Consider the following 21759-nt stretch of genomic DNA (forward strand, 5'->3'; position numbering starts at 1 on the left):
CTTTTCTTCTCTTACACCTTCTCTTCTGTTTTGTATTATCAATGATAAGTTTAGAACTGGCAATACTAGAATGCACTAAAAGGTAATAATACTCTTAATTTATACGGTTATTATATGATGAGCTGTTTCAGTGTGACTTTGATCAGTTGGAACCGAAGGTCCATTCTTTCCCAGAAAAGAAGATAAATTAGTCTGGGTTGCAAAAGGTTATGTATAAACTAAGAGTAAAAATACGTTATCATCCCAAAGTCATAACTGAGAAGCTACCTCTGATTAATTACAATTGGTGATAAAAGACTGTATTTACTGCCTAAAGCAAGTGAACTAAAGTGATTTTTGGTATGCATTTAGATAACTATTCAGCTTTAGAAATTTTTGCATATACTTTTAAGAGGAGAAATACAATGTATGAACATTTTAAACAAAAATGAATAGCAAAACGTAAGGCTTTCAGCTCCTAAGTCCTGACTGCTTTTAAAATTTATTTTAGAAGCTTTTCTAAAAATATGTGTGTTCCAGTTGCACAAACTAAAGTGCTAAAAGCTATGGCCTTATTAACTGGTGCTTTTATGCCCAACTCAAAGTATTTAGTTTATGTGACTCCTGATTTGCATTTTCCTAATATCAAAAGCCTTATGAAGCATTTTTTTCTCTTTTAAAGTTGAAACAAATGTTTTTTCCGCTGGAATGAGATGCCTCTTGAGTAGAGAATAAAATTGGAAATAGCAAATCTTGGTCTAAGGATTACAAAGACAAGCAGAAGCATAGAGTTGTATGATACTTCTTAACTGAAGGAATCTGTGATCAGTTCAATCTTTCAACCAAAACTCTGTGGAATTCTGGAATATGAGGCAGAAATATTTGGTTTGGGTTTTTAAGAAGAATTTTGGAAGATTGAGAAAATATTTGGTTTTCTAAGCCATGGGGTTCTAGATGTCAGTTTATCAGCTGTAAATAATGCTTGATGGAAAGCTATTAAATAATGGAATAGAAGTAAAAAACGTCAGAATAGATACACCTGCCTGTTAGACATCTGGTTATAAAAATTATGCAAATATTTTGTGAGGCTTATATTTGCATTACTTGTATGTGAGTGATAACAGCTGATATGGTTAACATTCAAAACAGCATTTCAATGTGGATTTTCTGGGTCCATGCCCTCAATTCCAAAAGCACAGGGAGTTTCCATCAAGTCTCAGTGGCCACTGTCCTTCTGTATGTCACATTCGTGTCAGTGTTAGGACTGTGGTGTCACTGGTCATCCCGGGCAATAACAGGATCATCAGGAGACCCATTGACTTTCATGTATTGCAACCACAGTTTCCAAGAGGGGTTGCTGGGAGGAAGACAAGGAAGAAGGTTAGGATTGTCCTGACACAGCCTCTCTGACAAGTCCTGCTGGCACACCGTTTCTTGTGTAAATATTTCCACCCTTTTCCAGAAAATGCAAGTCATAGTGAGTGCTTATTAGTGTCACAGCCTTCATCATATTACATCTCCAGCAAGTGCACTTAAGTAGAATGCACAATTGTTGGATTTAGCAAACCACAAAAATGCATGAAATGCTGCAAAATATCAACTCTTATTACAAATATTGTAGTGTAACCAGCAGATTGCTACTACAGCGATAATATCGAGTTGTTAGAGCAAACATCCTAAACCAGATTTAACATGGCAGTCATACTGAAAACACACAACATATAGGGCAGTGTAAATTTATCGACTACAGAAATTTAGATTAGCTTCACCCAGAATTAAAATATCCTAAAATGTAAAATATAGTTGATAATAAGATAAGGTAAATGTTCTTTCATATTGCAGTAATTAGAAGTAGTAGTCCTTTATGAAACTTGCTTAGTCACGACAAGCAAGTTTAGAAAAAAATCATCGTGATCCCATCGAAGGCATTTTTGTAACTCAGTGTCTACATGTTGGTGACTTCTGCAATGTGTTATACTTCGTGTAGTTTTTAATAGGGTAAAAGCATTGTGAACACATATGACAGTCCCTTGTATATCGTTTTTGTATATGACTGTTTCTTGATTTTTCCATTGTGTGGACAAGGTATGTAGAAGTAACAGCTGTATCTATTGACATTCTCAATCTTTATTTTAAATCTTTTGTCAAAGATATGCAAGCATCCTAGAAATTTGGGGAGAAGAATTCTGTTTACTTGAGTTTGCAGCAGTCATTTAAAATGCTGGCTTTGATTCGCTCTGCTGTATTTGTACATCTGCGCTCTGTTCACCAGTGAAGAAGAGCATCATTCTTTCCTACATTCTTTCATTATTTTCTTGATTAGTGTTTTATTTAAAGCTTCCAAACTAAAGTGGTTATTTGTACAGAGATGCCTTTGCAGGACACACGGCTGCATTATTTATTCGCTTTTTAAAACTTTAGAAAAAAACCCCAGCTTTGTGGTAGGCACAATGTTCTACTTCTGTCTATTGTTGAATTATTCTTCAGCAATAGATTTTGTGTTCAAGGACGCAAAGAAGGAGGAGCGTGTCCTAGGGGTGTGTGTAACAAGGAGGGGGGTTAGTAAGAGCAGGGTCTGTTTGCATGGGCACAAGCACATGCAAGTGAGAGAGGTGGGGCTTTGCAGGGCATGAGGGCTGATCAATGAAAAGGTGAGACCAGGCTGGGAGAGGGCAGATTGTGGGGTTTCTGCAACTCATATGGGCTAGAGTGTCAAAGGTCACAAAGGTAAATACTTAACGGGTTTTTCAAAAGTATTTGCTAAGGCTTCTCTTCTTTTGAAGAAAATGACAATAAAGTTGTGGCGATTAGTACAGTCATCAAGAACGTGGTCTTGATGAACTTGGGAATAATGCCCAGATTCTGGCTAAGCCTAGTTGGTTTGCCACCCCGTAATGTTAGCCAGTAATATCTGACTGTATACAGAATATTAAGCCACACTGTAAGATCGTCTTTCAGTTCTGCCGTTGTGTTTGGCTAACTATGTTAGTCATATCTAATAGAGGATACGGTTCTGTTTCTGTGTCAGAATATTTTCTGCTGTTGGCACCCCTAGCCCTTCCCCTACCCCACATTTAGACAGAATAGATGAAACACAAATAAAAACTGATTTTATCATGTAAGAAAATGTTGGTTTTGCTTACTGTTTATAGTAAAGCATTAAAGCAGTGCATGGATATGAAAAGATCTGAGGTTTTCTTTTGCAGGCAGCTTTGACGTGAAAGACTGCTTTTCAGGAGTTTAATTTTAACTTCCTTTCAGGAAAAGAGAGAGAGAAGGCTTTGCAGTATGCAGGCTGCAACTCTTCTCCTGTTTTTCTTCTTCTCTCTTCTCTCTTCTCTTTTCTCTTCTCCTCTTTTTCCTCTTCCCTCTTCCCTCTTCTCTCTTCTCTTTTCTCTTCTCTCTTCTCTTCTCTCTTCTCTCTTCTCTCTTCTGTCTTCTCTCTTCTCTCTTCTCTCTTCTCTCTTCTCTCTTCTCTCTTCTCTCTTCTCTCTTCTCTCTTCTCTCTTCTTCTCTCTTCTTCTCTCTTCTTCTCTCTTCTTCTCTCTTCTTCTCTCTTCTTCTCTCTTCTTCTCTCTTCTCTTTTCTCCTCTCCTCTCTTCTCTTCTCTTCTCTTCTCTTCTTTCTTCTCTTCTCTTCTCTGATTTCTTCTCTTCTTTCTTCTCTTCTCTTCTCTTTCTTCTCTTCTCTTCTCTTCTCTTCTCTTCTCTTCTTTTCTCTTCTTCTTTCTTCTTTCTTCTTTCTTCTTTCTTCTCTTCTCTTCTCTTCTCTTCTCTTCTCTTCTCTTCTCTTCTCTTCTCTTCTCTTCTCTTCTCTTCTCTTCTCTTCTCTTCTCTTCTCTTCTCTCTTCTCTCTTCTCTCTTCTCTCTTCTCTCTTCTCTCTTCTCTCTTTTCTCTTTTCTCTTTTCTTCTCTTTTCTCTTTTCTCTTTTCTCTTTTCTCTTTTCTCTTTTCTCTTTTCTCTTTTCTCTTTTCTCTTTTCTCTTTTCTCTTTTCTCTTTTCTCTTTTCTCTTTTCTTCTCTTTTCTCTTTTCTTCTCTTTTCTCTTTTCTCTTTTCTCTTTTCTTCTCTTTTCTCTTTTCTCTTTTCTCTTTTCTCTTTTCTTCTCTTTTCTTCTCTCTTCTCTCTTCTCTCTTCTCTCTTCTCTCTTCTCTCTTCTCTCTTCTCTCTTCTCTCTTCTCTCTTCTCTCTTCTCTCTTCTCTCTTCTCTCTTCTCTCTTCTCTCTTCTCTCTTCTCTCTTCTCTCTTCTCTCTTCTCTCTTCTCTCTTCTCTCTTCTCTCTTCTCTCTTCTCTCTTCTCTTTTCTCTTTTCTTGTTTTTCCTTTTGTTTTGGTTTAGAACATAGCAAGTGGGAGTCTCCATGCCTCCAGTTTGTGAGAAATTTCTCTGCAGTCAGATCCTTCAGGAAGAGAAATCTTTAATAAATACAGTGAAATATTTTGGGAGTAACCGTACTGCTTGGAATGAATAGCCATTAGAAAATATAAATACATGCCAACATGATGTCTGAAATACTGCTAAAAGCGTGTTATTCAGATTTGCTCCAACCCCAGTGGCCCCAGTCCTCATGTATAACAATTCCTACTGGATTCTGGTGAGTGCACATTTCAATCCAATGATCATACTCCAGTGTACTTTCTATAATCTTCTCTGGTAATAAAGTAAAATTCCTGCCCTGGGCACTTGCATAGCTGTAACCATCCAGCAATGTTTACCCTCTGAAAGACTCAAACGAAATTTGCACTGAAAACCTCTGACAGAGATACTGGAGGTGTGCGAGTGATGAAGCCAACCATGCAACCCTCCATGTTGAGCCCATAAAGCCTGTGTTGCTCAAACTCTGTTGCACCATAAAGAAAATGCATATATTTGATATATATACAGCTGAGTATACATGCAGACTTGCTTTTTTTGATGCCTAGAAAGAATAGTTTTTGAGTTTAAATATTGTTTAGGTATCTAGTGTTCTGATTTTAGGTAAGGTAAGCTTGAACGAATTTGATTTCAGAATAAAAGGGAGAGCCTTTGGCAGCCTTGCTCCTCAGATGCACCCAAGACATGTTTCCCTACCTCAGGCATGCAAAGGTGATTTCCCAGTCCTGGAGCCAGCTAGCAGTACCTCGTATCCCCTATAGCTCAGAGCAAGCTGGAGTTGGTCTTAAGATACTCAGGTTTATAACTCCACACTTGCCTGCCCCCAGTGTAGTTCATTCATTGATGAACACTGTGGCCATCGGGATTGTGTGTGTGCATGTGAATTTTCTTGTAACCCCCAAAGTCAGTGGCTGGGGGTTCACAGTCCACAAATTTCCGCACGGTTCTGATCAGAGGCTCTGCAACGCCTCATTTTGAAACTCTTGAACCAATGTGTTGGTGTGTAATTCAGTTTTCCTTGCTGTTTCTGACAATACCACATCATTTAGAGGATGAGATAGGTGTCGTGTGCACGGGAGTTTATTGACTTATTTTTCCTTAGTCCATGCTTCTCATGGCGGGTTTGTATTATTTTAATGGAAGTTTCATTTTCTTGCTGTTTTTCATGTTTATTTTAGTGTGTATTCAAGTTCATTCAGTCATATGCTACTAACATAAGAGACTGTAACATTTATTTGTAATGTTGTTAGTTCTATCAGCAGAGAGAGAAGTGAAGCAGGAAGAAACACTTTTTTTTTCCTGAACATTTCCTTAAGTAGCATTTGTTCTGCCTGCTTCTGCAAAAGCAGCATATGACATTACCTGTGTATTTGTCACTGTTTTGTTTCTCTCCAAGCAATTCTTTGTAATATAGTTCACATATGTACTGTCAAATAACTTCAACATGGCTTAAGATGGTTGTTTTACATTCATAGTTACATAAAATTGTACATTAAAATGCAATGGAAATTTTTAGAATTGTTTTAACTAAATCTATATTTTTATCTCCTTAAAATTTCAGACCCAGAGCTTACGTCTCTCCGACCTGCACAGAAAATCTCAGCTATGGAGAGGAATAGTTAGTGTTACCTTAATAGAAGGTCGTGAACTTAAGGCAATGGATGCAAATGGATTAAGTGATCCTTACGTGAAGTTCCGGTTGGGGCATCAGAAGTACAAGAGCAAGGTGATTTTAGCTGTGACCTAAAATGCACGTTGGGTGTGTTTGAAATGTTTTGTTCCTGTTTGTGTTTTTTTGGCTTGCATGACGATTTAAATGGTGATAGAGATTCATTGTTGTATTAATTAGCTGTTAGAGCACCTGGAGTTTTGTTTAGATGTTTCTTTTTTGTTTCATTGTAAACAAAAATAATGCTAGATGGGGAAAAGTGTAGCACTGAAAAAAAGCAGAGTGGCAGGAAGGCACACCTGATTTTCCATACAGACTGTGTTGGCTTTTATTTCCTGTTATGGGTCATTCATAGCAGGGGAGAGAGGTGGAGGGATTCTGACAAGTAGATACCACCTTTCTGCCTTTCCAGCTTGATGCTGGTCACCTCTTGGATCCTTTGCATGCTATTATCCTCAAACCATGTTATGCTTGTATTCTCACTTTCCTCTTTGTGTCCTTACAGCAGGTTTCAGTTAAGTTTTGTATGTGTATGAGCTTAATAGGTAGAGAGGATTGATCAGGAGAAAATGATTGTGGAGACTTACTTGGCTTTCTGGCTAATATTTTTTATTTCCCTGATCCCTACTGGTTTGAAAATTGCTGTTTATGGAAGATGCTGGGACGGCCGATGACGCACATGACCTTCCTCTCTCAATGGCCATGAACAGCCCGCATGGTTTTCACAGTCAGACAAATGGCAACGTGAGGAAGAGGCCAGGAGCGTTTAGGTGCCACATTTGCAGACCTCTGAGCCTGCCTGAGGGAATTAGTCTGAAATTAGAAGGAATTAAATTTCATGCTTTTGTGACTTAACAGTTTTCATAGCATTTCTGCGTTTTAATCTTCTCTGATACTTCCATTTTTTCAAGCAAATGGAACTCATGGATGTAGAAAGTAGCGATTGCTTCATAGGAAAGGTACTAGACAGTTCCCATTCTTGCTCAGGACAGATATGACTACTGTGACTACTGCTTTTGCATTATGGTAGAAAAATCTGCAAGCTTTCTGTTCTGCAGAGCGTGGTCAGAAGTACATGGACTGAAACCCATTGAAGTTACTTCTTTTGTCAGAAGTAACTGGGCTGAAAATGATTGAGAAAGCTACTTTCATCTGAGTTGCAAAGGAAAGGAACTAAAATATGGTTTTGAAATAGAAAAGTATTATTCCATAAAAAGTAAACTGTACTATCATCTTTCTCCCAGTATTACTGCAGCTGGGGAACGAGGACATGATAAAATTGTTTCTGTTTAAATACTTACAGTCGTCATCTACTTGTCATTGGAGGTGCTTTGTTTTCCTTTAGGCTCAGACACATAACTTTGACGCTAACTGTCACTCAAGAGAGGGCATAATTATTCTACAGAAAAATGGTTCCATTCCCAGGGTAAATCCTTTGTTCAGGAGGTTTCTGAAGGTGACAGGTTGCAGGATTTTGGAGGTTGCTGTTATGTCAGAGAGGCATGAGAGAACTGGCCAGTAGTCTTTTCTAATTATATTTTTTAATTCCCACTGCTTAAGATACTGGTACTGCAAATAGAAAAAAACTTCCTGAACAGGCTCTAAAGATCGGATTTACAATTCAAGAAAGTGCATGCCTGCACAATGCAAGATGACTTTCTTTTTGCTCTCCTTTCAGATTGTGCCAAAAACTTTGAATCCTCAGTGGAGGGAGCAGTTTGACTTTCATCTCTATGAAGAACGAGGTGGAATTATTGATATTACCGTGTGGGACAAAGATGCTGGCAAAAAGGATGATTTTATTGGCAGGTTTGTGCTATTACAGCCTTCTTGTTCTCTGGGGATGAGAGCAGATGATTAAAATGAGCCTTGCTGTTGAAACTATTTCTTATGACCATTTGTTCTTGCTTTTTTTTTTTTTTTGAAGGTGGGGGAGGATTTTTTACAAAGTGTCAGTACAGTTTGCTGCATTGATGTAATTCTTTACTTTGATGGTGTAAAATAATTTTTATCAACCAGTAGGTGGCAGCTTTTACCAATTGATAGACTGGTTTTCCAAAACAAAAATCCTACGTTTAGTGCGATAATCAAGATGCAGGAGGTTCCATATGGCAACGTCCGAGTTGGGGGAGAAATGCCTCTCATGACTTGTAATAGGCACATAAGACCAAAATTATTTTTAATATACTTGGTAAATGAAATGAGAGACTTGAAGGACTGCACACAGCTATTGGGGCAAAGAAATAAGATCATTCACCTAATTCATTTTCAGGAAAAGTAAGTCTCTGAGATCTGTCTTAGAGTTCAATAAATAGTATAAATTTGTGTGGTTACACTCCATTTTGCTGTGTAGGAAGAAGAAAGATGCTAGTGTTTTATAACAATGGCATTAGCTGTTAGCTAATAGGGGAAAAAACTGTCTTGAGCTTATAGATACTACAAAGTAGGTGCTATTTGGAAAGCTCAGATACTTGTTTACATTGTACTTTAATTGATATCCATACAGTCATAATAGTAGTAATTGTTATTAATCCTATATATTTTGATTGTTTGTTAGAGTATAGGTTGTAGGTGCTTTCACTAGGACATTGATACCATTAACTAGTAGAATTACTTTTTTTGGTAGTTAAAATCAGGAATGGGAATCCCTCAGACCGAGCTGTGTACTTTTGTTGTCAATGTGGTTATGTTTCTACTGACCTTTTCCTCTGTGTCGTTCCATTTACGATAGTGGCTTTCTTTATCAAATTAGATCAGTTGGATAATATTCTGAGTTTATTTCCTACCATAAATTGTGGGAACTCAGAATATATACAGAGTCTGTGACAAGGAAACACCTTTATATATTGACAAAACCACTTTTCAAAAGTTTATGTGGTAGGATTTTATTTTATATGATGAAACCCTATGGGTGGGGTGGTTGTGTTTATATTTGAAGTTTACAGTGTATTTTTCACTTGCTTGATTTCAGTCGGCGTGTTATGGTAACAATACCTATTTTTCTGAAGTAACATAATCATTTACCCCTGTGTCAACACATGGTATACCTTGGGAAATTATTCCTGTTTTCTGCCTAACTTTAACCTTCTTATCCAAAAGATGGTGAGGTTCAGAGTTTTCGTGTGTGATTTTTCAGAACAGTCATGAGAGCAGCACTTAGTTGTTACTGTTACCCGTAATTATAAAGTCTTTTTAAGAGCATTGCATAAAACAAAAGACACCATTTTTTTCTCCAAGGCACTTGAAACCTAAATCAGAATGTGACAGAGAAATTAGAGAAGGAAAATTTGTAACTTCAAACACATGAGCTGCTTAGGTAGCTTTTCAGATACCTAAAAAAGTTGTAAGTCTTAAGTGTGCATCTATTTCTTTTTAGTAACTGCATGCCATTATGCAAGTAACAAATGATTTCTACATTTTATTTAGGCCCAAAAAATTTGATAGCATGAGAAATCTTCTCTCTGAGAAGAATGCATGAAACCTTTAGCATTTTTCAGTGGGAGAACCTTGTTTTGTTTTGTCTTCTATCATTTTCCAAATAGACGTAATTCTTGTATATACCAAAAAAGATGTTCCTTGGACAAAGCTAATCTGTAGTGCTTCTGCAGTATATAACAGATTTTAACAAAATCAGTGGTATTTTTCCTGAAATCTTGCTGCTCTTGATTTTTGTGACCTCTCTGCTGTCGGTGTATGTGTAATCCCTCTGCAGTTTGTCCTTTCAGACACTCTCTTATTTCACCTTCTGTTGATACGTTATCTCTGGATAATGCAACCTGCAAACAAATTCCTCTCCATGAAGATTTCCATGGAAAACTTTGTCATTTGTCAAGCTCAATCTGAATACAAAAATAGGTCTTAATATTCCCCCTCCCTGATGCCCTTTTCCAGTCACTGTGGATAAAAATCACCGACACCTGACAGCTCCACTTTGCATTGAGCTGTCTTCCCCAGTTTCTCCTTTCGAGGCTGCTCTAAAAGCTGGAAATACTTTGGTGCAGACACTACAGACTCGCTCTGTGTGTGTGTGTGTTATGCTAAATGTCTATTAATTTTGTAAAGCACAACGGAGTCGTGCTCCGTGAGTAAGGCTCTGTGACTTTTAATGCACATGTAATAAATTGGACATTTTGATTCAGGTTCCAGGAAAAGTGGTAATGAGGCTATGGGAGGGAAACAAGAGACTTACTGGTAGTATTCTAGCATTGCTCAGTGACGGAAAGTAACGGAAAGTAATCCCTTTCATCTTACTGTGATCTTCCCACTTTCTTGAATAATGTGCAAGAGGTTATATTATATAGGAATACTTTTATTAAATGCAAATGAACACAATTATTTCTTGAGGATGTCCTGCCTGGCCAAAGTATGGTTAGGGAGAAGCCATGCTTAATTGCAGAGATCCTACTCATGGAGGGAAACAGTGGACCAAATGAGAAAACAGAAGAAAAAGTTCGTTTAAGGAGCAGTTCTCACCTCTCATCCAGTGTTGGTTTTTGTGTCCTCCATATTCATCTGCTCACAGAGCACGCATGAAGCTCAGCAAAATTTCTCATGCAAAATAGGCATTATGAAGCTGCTTTGCCAGGGAATCTGTTTGAGGAGTGCCGCCCCTAGAATTGGTTCAGCAGTTCCAAACTGAGCTGGCTGTGGGAGAACAGGGTTGCCGAGTGGAAGGCTGAAGGGACACGCTCCAGGTTCCTCCTGGAAGACAGCATGGGAAGCCCCCTTGAGTTGAAATATTCTTACTGTGCTAAGCTCTGTAACTTGCAAATTTTATTCCAAAGCAGAATGCCATAACTTCTCCTGGAATTGTACTCTGTCTCAGCTGTGCTTCAGTGAAATAAAAGAAGTGGGAAATCAGGAACGTAGACTTCTGTGGGTCCTGCTTGTATCATGATACTCATTAGGCTGAAGCATGGTAAGGGTCACAATGAAGCTGGGAATGTGACAAGATGGTGATGGCATGTGTGCTCATACTGTGAGGGCTGGGGCTTACGATCCTTTTTTTCAGGGAAGGAAGATGAAGGAAAGATGTTTGAGAAGGCGGAAGACATGGAAGTGAGATTCTAGCTTTGGGGTGGCATTACAGGAGGAGGATGGAAGTGGAATGGGTGGCTTGTAAGAGAGAGGAAAGTATTAAGAGGGTGAGAGTGACAGCATGGCATCCTAATTCAGAGAAAGAGAAAGATACATCTGTCACGGAACTAGCATAAAGCTCTGTCTTCATCTTGGTGCCCAGGCACATTCAGAGTGGTGGTTCTTGAAAGGAGATGCTGACTGATTGATTTCGATTCTTAACTTTGAGTGTTATGTGTTTGTAAAATTCATTTGAGTTCATTGTGTGCATTTTCCATGAGAGTTTGAAGGATGTAGCACCTTGTGAACTTCCATCTTAGAATACTCTAAAAAACCTAAATCCCAGAACCATTTCAGTGTTTATTTTGGGATTTCAAAAGTCTGGAAAAAGACCTCATACAAAAGCTTAGAGGAAAATGTATTTCTGATCATATGCTGATGTGTATGAGGAAACACTGGGCTTGACCAGAACTGAGCTTCATCATGCAGGAGATTAAATTCAGACATTCTTCTGAATACAATTTTTTTAAAAAAGCAACATTCCAGGACCAAAGACATGAGGTCTAGTTCTTTTTTTGGAAAGCACCAGCAGCTAAAGCCACAGGGGCATCCTTCTTGTGTTCAAATAAGGATGTGGACTTGCATGAGCGGTATTGGTCATTGCTTCATCAAATAAGTAGAAATACTTATGTATGTGTGTATATTGTTCAGTTTGAGTACTTTTAATATTCACATTTTTGCTATGAGTAAATAATTTCTCTTCCGTATTGGGTCAATATACTCCTGTGATTAAAAACATACACTGCAGTAAGTTTATGTAGGTAATACTGAGATCAAAATGAAGGTGAAATGATTTTAATCTTCATGTAATTATTTAACTTTCTTATTATCTGCCTTTTTGAAGGCAATCCTGACTGTCACCTTTACAATAATCAGCTAATAAATCCTCATGATTGTTACACCTTTATGCATAGCAGTAATCTGAACAAATTGGCTGCTGACAGCTGCAATAAATTGCCAAGAATGAGTGCTGTCAGAGAACAAGTTGTTTCTGTGAACATACAGGATAAGTAAATCCCATGTCATGCAGTTTTATTCAGCTGAAGTTATTTGCAATCCAGTGCGGCAGGATTTATAGCATTATTTATTGGTATGAAAAATGCGTGTTTATCTTTAAAATGACATTGAGTTTTACTGATATTTTGTGCCAGGAAGTTACTGTTGACTTCATCTATATATATTTTCACCAGTATTTATAGATGCTACTGTCTTTTTTCCCGTCTGATGCAAATTAAGAACAAAAGACCTTGTTATAGTATATTCATTAAAGCTATGTATTAATTTTATCTGTAGCAAACTGAAATTTCCTGTAATCTCTCTGAATATTGTCATGAAAATTCTGATCGATTTTGTGTGCATGAGTGTATGGGTACACAGCATATAATGGATGTTATGAAATACAGTAGTTAAAATGTTGCAAATTAAGTATTTAGGTTTTCAACACCTAATCTGCTATGTCCTGTCTGTTTAGTTTTTTCATAGTAATGAAGCCATAGAGGGTTTTTAGGGTGCACATAAATACAAGCAATATGTGACCTGTGCTGCTGCATTGTTAACCTGAAAGCACAGGGATACACTACTCAAAGTTCTAAGCTAATGTGGGATTTTTATATAAAATATTTTATGTCTTTTTCATTTTTTTTTTCCCACTGAAATTTCTGTAATTTCACTATGGGAGACTGAATGTTATCAGAGAGAACAGAGTGGTGCTGTAAAGCTGTGTATGGGTACTCCAACATGCATAAAAGGTTGAGTGAAGGACACTAAATACGCTACTGCTAACGTTTCTTCCCAGATTTTTCTAGCGATGTTGTGGAGACTGTGATTTATATTAAAATACTGGCAATATTATTTTTAAAATATTGTTGCCCAAGAAAGAGGTTTTGAATAGTAGGTGTAAAAGTCTGTGTTAGTGTTGAAATTGATGAATCCTGAAGTTTTCTTGATTTTGCAAAACTCTATAGAGACAAAATGGGCTCCTCTGGAATTGTAAATAGTGCTTTATTACGCTGGTCTTTCAAATATTTTTTTCACGTGGTCATCTGAAAATTTCTGCACTTTGAAGTAACTTTGAAAGGATATATTATTTTCAAAGTTTAAACAGAATGGTCAATAAGCTATTGTAATTTGAGTTTTGAACTGTGTGCACATGTGAAATACACAGCAATTCTGTGCCAACACAGACATGCACACAGCCAGCATTTTATGTGTATAATAGTTTGTTGATTATACATGATGACTCAAGTTAAATTATTGCAGATGCATTTCTCTATGTAAAATGAAGGGTTTGCCCGAAGCATTAAAATCTAAAAATACTACTGGCAGGCCTGCCCTTGACAAATCCTGAGATGTGCTGAGCCGTCTCCATTTCTGATTGTTGTCCAAGGGAGCTAGATGTAAATACTGCATCTCAAAATTTGGCCTTTGGGTATTCCACATATAGTTTCTTACTATCTCTGCACAGTTTTGCTACTTCTATTAATGCAGAGGCACTGCTGTTCTGCTAGAAAGCCCAAAAAAATTGGTTTGGTTCAGTAACTTTCTCTTACCAGATATTTTATTATTTACAACTCTTACTGACGGTTGTTATTGTCACGTACTGTCGTAAAATTTATAGTATTCCCCAATGTATTCTGAAATACAGAATGCTGCACACAAGCTGGATTATGTTTATGGATCCTTCTTCTGACCCTCAGTCTCCTGCATAGGGAAATGTATTCCACTATATGAAGTAAGAGTGGCAAAATAGAGGAAGGGAGGCGGAAAAGTGGAATGGCTGCCTAGATGTGAGGAGCATGACTGTAAGTGTAAAAAGTGGTTGGGGGTGTAGGTGGGGGTTTGTAAGGATTTCTGGAAGGCACGGATTGGAGCCCTGTGAAAGCTCTTCCAAAGTTGCTTGGACCAACTAGTGAGGGGAGAACCATGTAGGAAGACATAATGTTCATCAAAGGGATACACTGGTTTAGCAGAGGAAAGTGTTAATTTTGCTGTGAAGAAATTGCCCTGGTGACCACACTAAGAGTGCGTGTGTCTGTAGCGTATGGCTGTGCCATGGGAACAACGTCAGAAATGCCATGTCGTAAAACATCTGCAAGTACTTTTTTCTGTCTATGCAATTTCAAAAGTAAATCTCTAGTTTTATTGTGAAGAGCTATGCTCAGGAAAATGTTAATCACTCGTTTCAAAATCCATCCACAGGGTTTTGTGGCATGGACCGTATTTCTTTTAGCCAGCAATAAACACTTGTCTGTATTCAGGTATTGCTCAGTGACCGGTGAGATTGTCCTGTATTTCATGCAGCTCTCACATTTCCCTTACCAAGACTGACTTTCCCCAAACTGCGGGTCTCTTTCCTGCTTTCCACATGTTGCTGCATGGCACCTGGCAGCACTGTTTCCCAGGTCCTGCTGAGCCCTGCAGTGAGGCAGTGCGCTCCCAGCTTCCCGGGGATCCTCTCCAGCTTCCCGAGCTCGGCACCACACTCCCCCTCAGTCAGCGTCCCACTTAACTGAGTTACAATCTCCAGCTCCTTTGGGAGCTTTCTTGTTTTCAGTCTGTCACCTCTACCCACCACCTATCACAAGCATCGCGTGTGGTCTGTCATTTTATTTCTTTCTCATTATCTTTACACTTAAAAATGCCGTGCTCTGGTTCTCCCAAGAACTTCACGTTACTGCAGTCCTGTCTCACTGAGCCGTGTCATTTTCTGTCGGTGCTTTGCAGAATTTCCTCTCTCCGTTTGTTTCTTGGTTTTACTGGAACATTGTACTCTGCTCATAAAGGATACAGAGTCTCACAAATTGTAGCAGTTCATGCCTCGCCGCTTCTGATGTGTGTCCAGCTCAGTTCTAATTGCAAAATTGCACAGTTTCCTCTCCTTGGCATCCTTTGGAGCAGCATAGAACTGGATCACAGTGGAGTTAAAAGGCTGTCTTCCTGAACAAGTCATGATGATAATTAAGTTGCCTGGGTTGTAGCCAAGTGGTGCTTTTCTGTCCCTATCACTTAGGATTGTGCCAATTCCTCTTTTATGCTTTATTTTGTCATGTGAGAAAATGATCTCGCTATCTGCTGTCTCTCCCTTGCCTGGCCACCTGGCTTTTAAGAGGCCTTCTATGTCATGTCGCTACCTTTGTAATTCATTCATTAGCAAGGATATTTCACCAGGGTGCCAACGCGGTCTTACATTCCAGGTTCTGTTAGAACTAGAGAGGGGAGGTGATTTTTACCTCTTAGACATGCTGATAATAAAATACTACATGTAGTTCTGGCTTCCACACTTTAAAAAGGATGCAGGAGAATTTCACTGGATCAGAAAAGTTATAAAAAGTCATTTGAGGGCTGTAGGAGATGTGTTCCAAGGAAATGTATAGGGAGCTGAAGGTGTTTAGCATATCAAAAGGAAGATCAAGAAGAGATATGATTATGGTATTTGAGTACCTTCACTAGAAGAAAATACAGGGCACTAAAGGCTTTTCCAGCTGAGTAAAGAAAGGCATAAAAAGAACCAAAGGCCAGATATATTCAAATTAAAAATAAATCAGAAATGTATTTCTAACAGTTTGGGCAATTAAGACACTGAACACAGTTTCGGAGAAGTGGTGGATTTCCCCTTGAATCTTCAAGTCTTCCTCCATGGGAGCTGTACCCTGTTTCTGCAGCGACTTGTCTGTGGTGCTTTGGCACATGAGCTTGAGGCACTTGCAAGGTTTTTCTCCCTTCTGATCGTTCAGGGCCTGAAAACCCAGATCCACCAAGTGCCTGATAATGTCCACACGCAGAGCTGATTTGGAGGGACATGCCTCTGTGCCTCTTCCCGAGGGGTCAACTGGCCAGGGGGCTCGTTCCAGTGCACCTGCCCACCACTTCAATGCTGATGCAGGTGTGCACTGAAGGGAGCTACAGTGTGGAGCAGCAGAGTAATGCAAAATACTTAAACTGCCCTAAAAACTAAAATTCCCTGAGATGTGATTTATAGCCATGCTTGAAAATCTGTCTATGGAGTTGATGGCTATTTTTGCCATAATTTTTCATGCTGACCTCTTCACAGGTGGAGAGCTTTTTCTTTCAGCATCACTGTGTAAATAGTAATTTCATAAGAAATTGAATTCTCCAAAATTACTATTATCTCCTGCTTTCAGTGTGACAGCTGCCAGTCATATGCAACTTATGGCCTTCTTGAAACAGCTGTAATTTTTCATGGTCCTCAGTTTGAGAATGCAAGACAAAAATTTCTACCACCACGATGCTCATCTGCACCGCTTTCTGGTAATGTTCAAGTTCACCTTCATCCTCAAAGCATCTTTGTTCTCCATGGAAACAGTTGTAGGTGACAAATGTCTTTTAAGAGAACATCTTAACTGATGTAAAAGTCAGCATTGCTAAAGCTTTAAAGCTTGGAATACCTGTACATGCTCTCAGTAAAATGTAAAGGGGCATAGTCAACTTGAACTTTCCAAAGCTATTTATCTTTAGAAGTATTTTGTTAACTTCAGTGCTTGCAAGGAAATCTAATCCAAAAAGGAGTTTTGTGGGTTTCCTACTGATGTCTGTAAAGGTTATTCTAGGATAGGGTTAGTGTTTAGGTAATGCCTTAGTAAAACCAGCCTGCCTTCACTGTTTTGGTCCCATGCAAAGATCTGCTAAGGGCAAAGTTGATACAACAAAAATAGTTTATTTTTTTTTTTGCAGGAAAGTTTGTTGTGAGAGAAAACAAAGTTGATTATTTTTTTTCCATGAAAAACTCAACTATTAATGGAAAAAATGACAATTTTTCTTATAGCAGCTGTAAATTGGGAAGTCTCTTCTTTTGACTGAAGTGCATGTGTCACTGATGCGCTTGACTCGTGCATCTCCTGCGGGGCCAGAGGAGGGGACCTGGCACAGGATGGGAAATGCGTGTTCACCTGGCCATGTACGCACAGAGACGCTCTTAACCTAGATTTCCATAAAGCACGATGGTGACTCTGCTTGATGGAATAACTCTGTTTTTTTAATCAAATTATCTGAGGGCCCATTAGAGGATATTTTTCCTGTAAAATGGTTAAGGCTTTCACTGGGAAAAGTTTCCAGACCGCTCTCTACACTTATGGTTTTAGGAAATAACAAGCTGGGGATGGGCTGTTCGTGGAGATCTATCAAACAGGCAATAGAGACATATTTGTCAGGTAATCTGTTCTAGATGTTCTAGGTGCTATTGTAGCTGTAGGAAAGATGCACAGGTAAAATAGAATCGTTCGTTGCTTCTTTTAGCCTAGATAAAAAATAGCATGGACTACTAATGTTGCAAAAGTGCTATAACTTCAAGAATTGGAGAACTTGGAGCTTGTAGCTCTGATGTAAACCCTGTAATTGTGCAGTCACTGCAGTTTTCTGATGCATGTAGGGTTTTTTTTTGTTCCGGTGGAGGTAACTTTTGTTGCCTATTTTGAGTGAGGGGTTGAATATTTCTGCATTACTTGTATCGTAATTGACTTTCTGATTCTTTTACTGACTGTAACAGAGTTTAGACTGGTTCTTTCAATGATTGTTGGTTAAAATCACAATGCTCTTGCAGAGACATATTTTTGAGGGGTATCTCTTTTGAAATACACTATCAAAGAATATTTAACACCAAGGGCATCTTAACCTACTCCAGCTTTGAATGGTTCATTTACAATATTTGTTATCTTAAGGAGAGCTTTATACTCCTCACTGCAGCCTAAATAAAAATTTGATAGCCTATGTACATGTGCAAAACTTGTATTGACCGTCAGCCTGCATGGACAGCTACAGCTTTAGTTGTTCCTTCTTGTTAATTTCATTTCTCACTCCTTATCATCCAGAGTCCAAAATAAGAGGTAAACATTAAGCTCAGAATGCTATGTCAGTCCAGAATTTTTTTCATTGTAAAATAATTGAACCTTGTTACTGTATGAGCTTTGCAGTAGTTTAATTTTGACAGCTGCTCAACAGACAGTAAATGTTTAAACAATAAAAAATTAAAAGAAAAATTTTCTGTAGCAAATCTGATCTGCCTGTGATAGCACAACACCCATTTTATAAGACCGCATTTATTCTCGTAATTGGCTATTTCCTGTCCTTAAATGGCTATTTATTCATGTCTGCCACCTTTTTCTCTGTTTATTGGCCCTGCGGTCACCACATTATCTTTCTCTTCAAAATCAATTGACATTTTATGAAAAGAGTTTGCTAGATGTTTAGTTTAGTGAGAGTGGCATATAGAACATGTGCTTGTCACATTAAATAATCACTGTTAAAAGTAGCGCATTCCGTGGCTTAACAGTATGTGGAATATATTCATTTACTTTATTTCAATATTGTTATTGTTTTTATTTAGAGTAATTAATTGGCAAAACGTTATTGGGGGATGCTACAAGTAGCAGTATTCCAAATAGTGCTTTTTCACAGAAATTCCTGTGCAGTGCAAGCCGACATTAGATTTGACACAGGCATTGAATTTCTAGACGCGCTCAGAGTTGCAGTCTAGGAAAGTTGAAACTTGTGAATTATACAAATTAAAATATTAAAACTTATAAGCTGTGCACATACTAATTACTAACCCTAAGGTGGTATTGTTTTAATTAAAAGCTTATGGGCAGCTCTTTGTTAGCAGTGATACTGTTTTTCCTTCCATGCTCTGCCTTTTATTTTAAGGACATTGCAAAGCTATTTCTGCTGGCTGGTACGTGTGGAGCCGTTTTTCATTAGCTCAGTGCATGGTGTAGCCAGGGTTATTCAGAAAGGGTGGACTGGCTGCAGCCACTCTGCACAGTTATAAGCAGTCCCTGCTCATTACAATGTGAGACATCTTATTATATAGGGGGTTGTGGCATCAAATTTTATCCTGGATGCCTGCATGAAGCTTTGACCCTGAGCCATGCAAGCTTACTGCAGGAGAGCTAAGCCTTTTGAGTGGTGTTCAAGTCGTGTTTTTCTATGCTCAGTCATGTTAACTCCATCACAATTAAGTTCACACAGATTTATTTTTTTTAAGAGAGGGGGTTTATTGTTGGTAGATTAATGGTATCAAAAATGTTCACATCAAAACTCATTTTTTGTGTTTATACAAGAGGTCTAATTAAAAAGTACAATTTGAATCTGAGGCTGGATTTTTAAAATTCTCTTTGGGTTTGACTAAGGCATATTAGTTAACCTTGTTTCTAGTGTCTGTACATTCTTTTTAATGTTCATCGTTCACACACGTAACAGGTTGTAGCTTTAAAAAATGAAAACAGGCAAGCAAGCAGCATGGGTTGAAGCTGAAGAGAAATCCTTCCAGAAGCTGGGAAGGAATTTCTGCTGTTTTGTTTTTTTGTCCAGCTGAATGCAAGTAAGCCAATGTGCTCATTTGGTGTGAAGAAAACCACATGCTGATGGAGAATGTTTGTTTCTAGGTGTCAGGTTGACCTGTCAACCCTGAGTAAAGAACAAACCCACAAGTTGGAGATGCCGCTGGAGGAGGGAGAGGGATGCCTGGTGTTGCTGGTCACTCTCACAGCCTCAGCTGCAGTCACTATCTCTGACCTCTCCGTCAGCTCCCTGGAGGACCAGAAGGAGCGAGAGGAGATACTGAAGAGATATGTATGGAGTTCTTCTCTTTTGCTCTTTAATTGCAAAATGTTTGCTTATATAAATAATAACTAGCAGGGGGAAAAAATCTAAATATATCGCTTATATCCTTATCACAGTCAGCCGATGACCGCCATTTAAACTAGTTACTAATATTGTCATGGCTGATACGGGTAACATCAAGAAGGCTACAAATCATTTTTATACAATAAGGTATTTTTTTTACATAATAATTCAGCTATTTGATATGATTATGTGCCATAAAGAAGTTAATTTTACTGCCTTGCAGATAATTTTTACTAATCACAAAATAACTAAGGGGTCACTCAGTGACTGTACAGTTTCTAGTGAGTACTTATGCCAAATGGTTTGATGTGTCAATTGTTTTTGGCTTTTTTTTGAGCATCTACTAAAGAGCAGGAAAACTTTTTTTTTGTCTCCATATTAGAGGCTGGAGCACTATTTTGTATCATCGAAATAATTGTTTTAAACAATATTTCCATTTCAAAATATTCTGCAGCAAATTATTTTCATTTCCCAGCATCCTCACATTATACAGAATCTGTGTAGTTTTATCAAAGCAACAGAGAGGGGAGCTCTTACTCCAGCATTTGCTAATACCTAAATCACTGAAAGTAACTGTCTCACTACACATGGAGAAAGAAAAAAAAAAAAAAAGCTATTTCCACTTAAAATTACAAAGCTTTTATTGTACAATGCTGCCAGGTGTTTAGAAAGGCTTCTCTAGACACTTAGCCATTAAACCAAGCTCTGACTAACAAAGAGCCGCTTAATTTTTTTTTTTTAGATTTTAAAATATTCCTATTCCATGACTGACATCCTTTCAATAACTGAATTTAATAAAGATGTACCTTATCAGGCTGTGCAGATAACATGAAGTGCTAGTACTAATGCTGTACAATATTCTTCAAACAGATTAGCAGGATGTGCGCTTCAGCAAATTTATTCTGGCTATCTCCACTGAATCAGCTGTCTGCTAATGCTTGTACAACTCATACACCAATAGTGTTATCATAAACACAGTTTAATAGAGGTGACTTAGTGAGGCTAAACATAATATTCCTATACCAACTGAGAGCTAAGGTATTGTGCACCACCTTTGAAAAATAATTACAATTAAGAGAGTTCTTGCACGTTTTGGAATCCACCAAGACAGCCTGTGGATGTCAGAATAGATCTTTATAATAAATTTCTGATGGATACGTTTTTGAGGTGACATACTTCTTGCTACCAAGTGCAACAATACCGTATTTCTGTGGATTATTGTGTGTGATGATATGGCAGTTGAGTGATACTGATGGTTTTGATAATTTAGTAGCAGTATAGAAATACGTTATGACTGTGTATTGTTAATCGGTTTGCCTATATTCTCAATTTTTTGTCCCTAGTGTAAAGCGTAATTATGTGATGTAAGATTGATCTATTTATTTCTGTTTCTTACATATTCATGGATATGTGTCTTTTCTTACATTTACATTACTGTATGCATTTAAAAACATTTCTATTTTTGGAAGATGTTCTTATTGCAGAGGCATGAGTTTCTCATTATGTGTTTTTGAAAATTGTACCATCGATATACCTTTTTGATAAATTTTACTGTTTTTATTGAAATGACCAGTGGACATAAGAACAAAGAAATTACAAGGATTAGCAAAATTCAAATAGTTTATTTTCACTGATGTTTGATTTGTCTTTGATATTTGTATCTCTACTTCAGAACCGATACAAAGAAAGAGTGTGCAATCAGCAAGATTTAGTTCCCCACTGAGTGGCTGTATTTTGGGGTTTATTTTTTATCCTCTTAAAAAATCTAGCTTCCATTTGAGAAATGTATTTTGCACCCTTTCTGCAGCCAAAAACAGTTAATGAGCTGACCTTGCCATCAGATCAAATAGCCTTGGAAAATGACTCTATTACTGTCATTTAACCATTTGTAGCTGAACATCAGAGCCTTACAAATTAAACAGGCATTACTGTTTGAACCATTATTTTACCACAATTGTCTGAAAA

The 21759-nt window shown here is 38.0% G+C and overlaps 1 protein-coding gene across 1 annotated transcript in view; it reads left to right on the top strand.

The window, feature by feature from the left end:
- Window positions 1–21759, top strand: part of MCTP1 (multiple C2 and transmembrane domain containing 1) — a 276216-nt gene that overhangs the window by 139105 nt on the left and 115352 nt on the right. The window contains exons 7-9 of the mRNA XM_068422462.1: window positions 5905–6078; window positions 7700–7830; window positions 19554–19740. Coding sequence (XP_068278563.1) covers window positions 5905–6078; window positions 7700–7830; window positions 19554–19740 — 492 coding nt within the window. The remainder of the gene's footprint in view (window positions 1–5904; window positions 6079–7699; window positions 7831–19553; window positions 19741–21759) is intronic.

The sequence above is a fragment of the Nyctibius grandis genome, chromosome Z (genome assembly GCF_013368605.1).
Source record: "Nyctibius grandis isolate bNycGra1 chromosome Z, bNycGra1.pri, whole genome shotgun sequence".
Taxonomy (NCBI): Eukaryota; Metazoa; Chordata; class Aves; order Nyctibiiformes; family Nyctibiidae; genus Nyctibius; species Nyctibius grandis.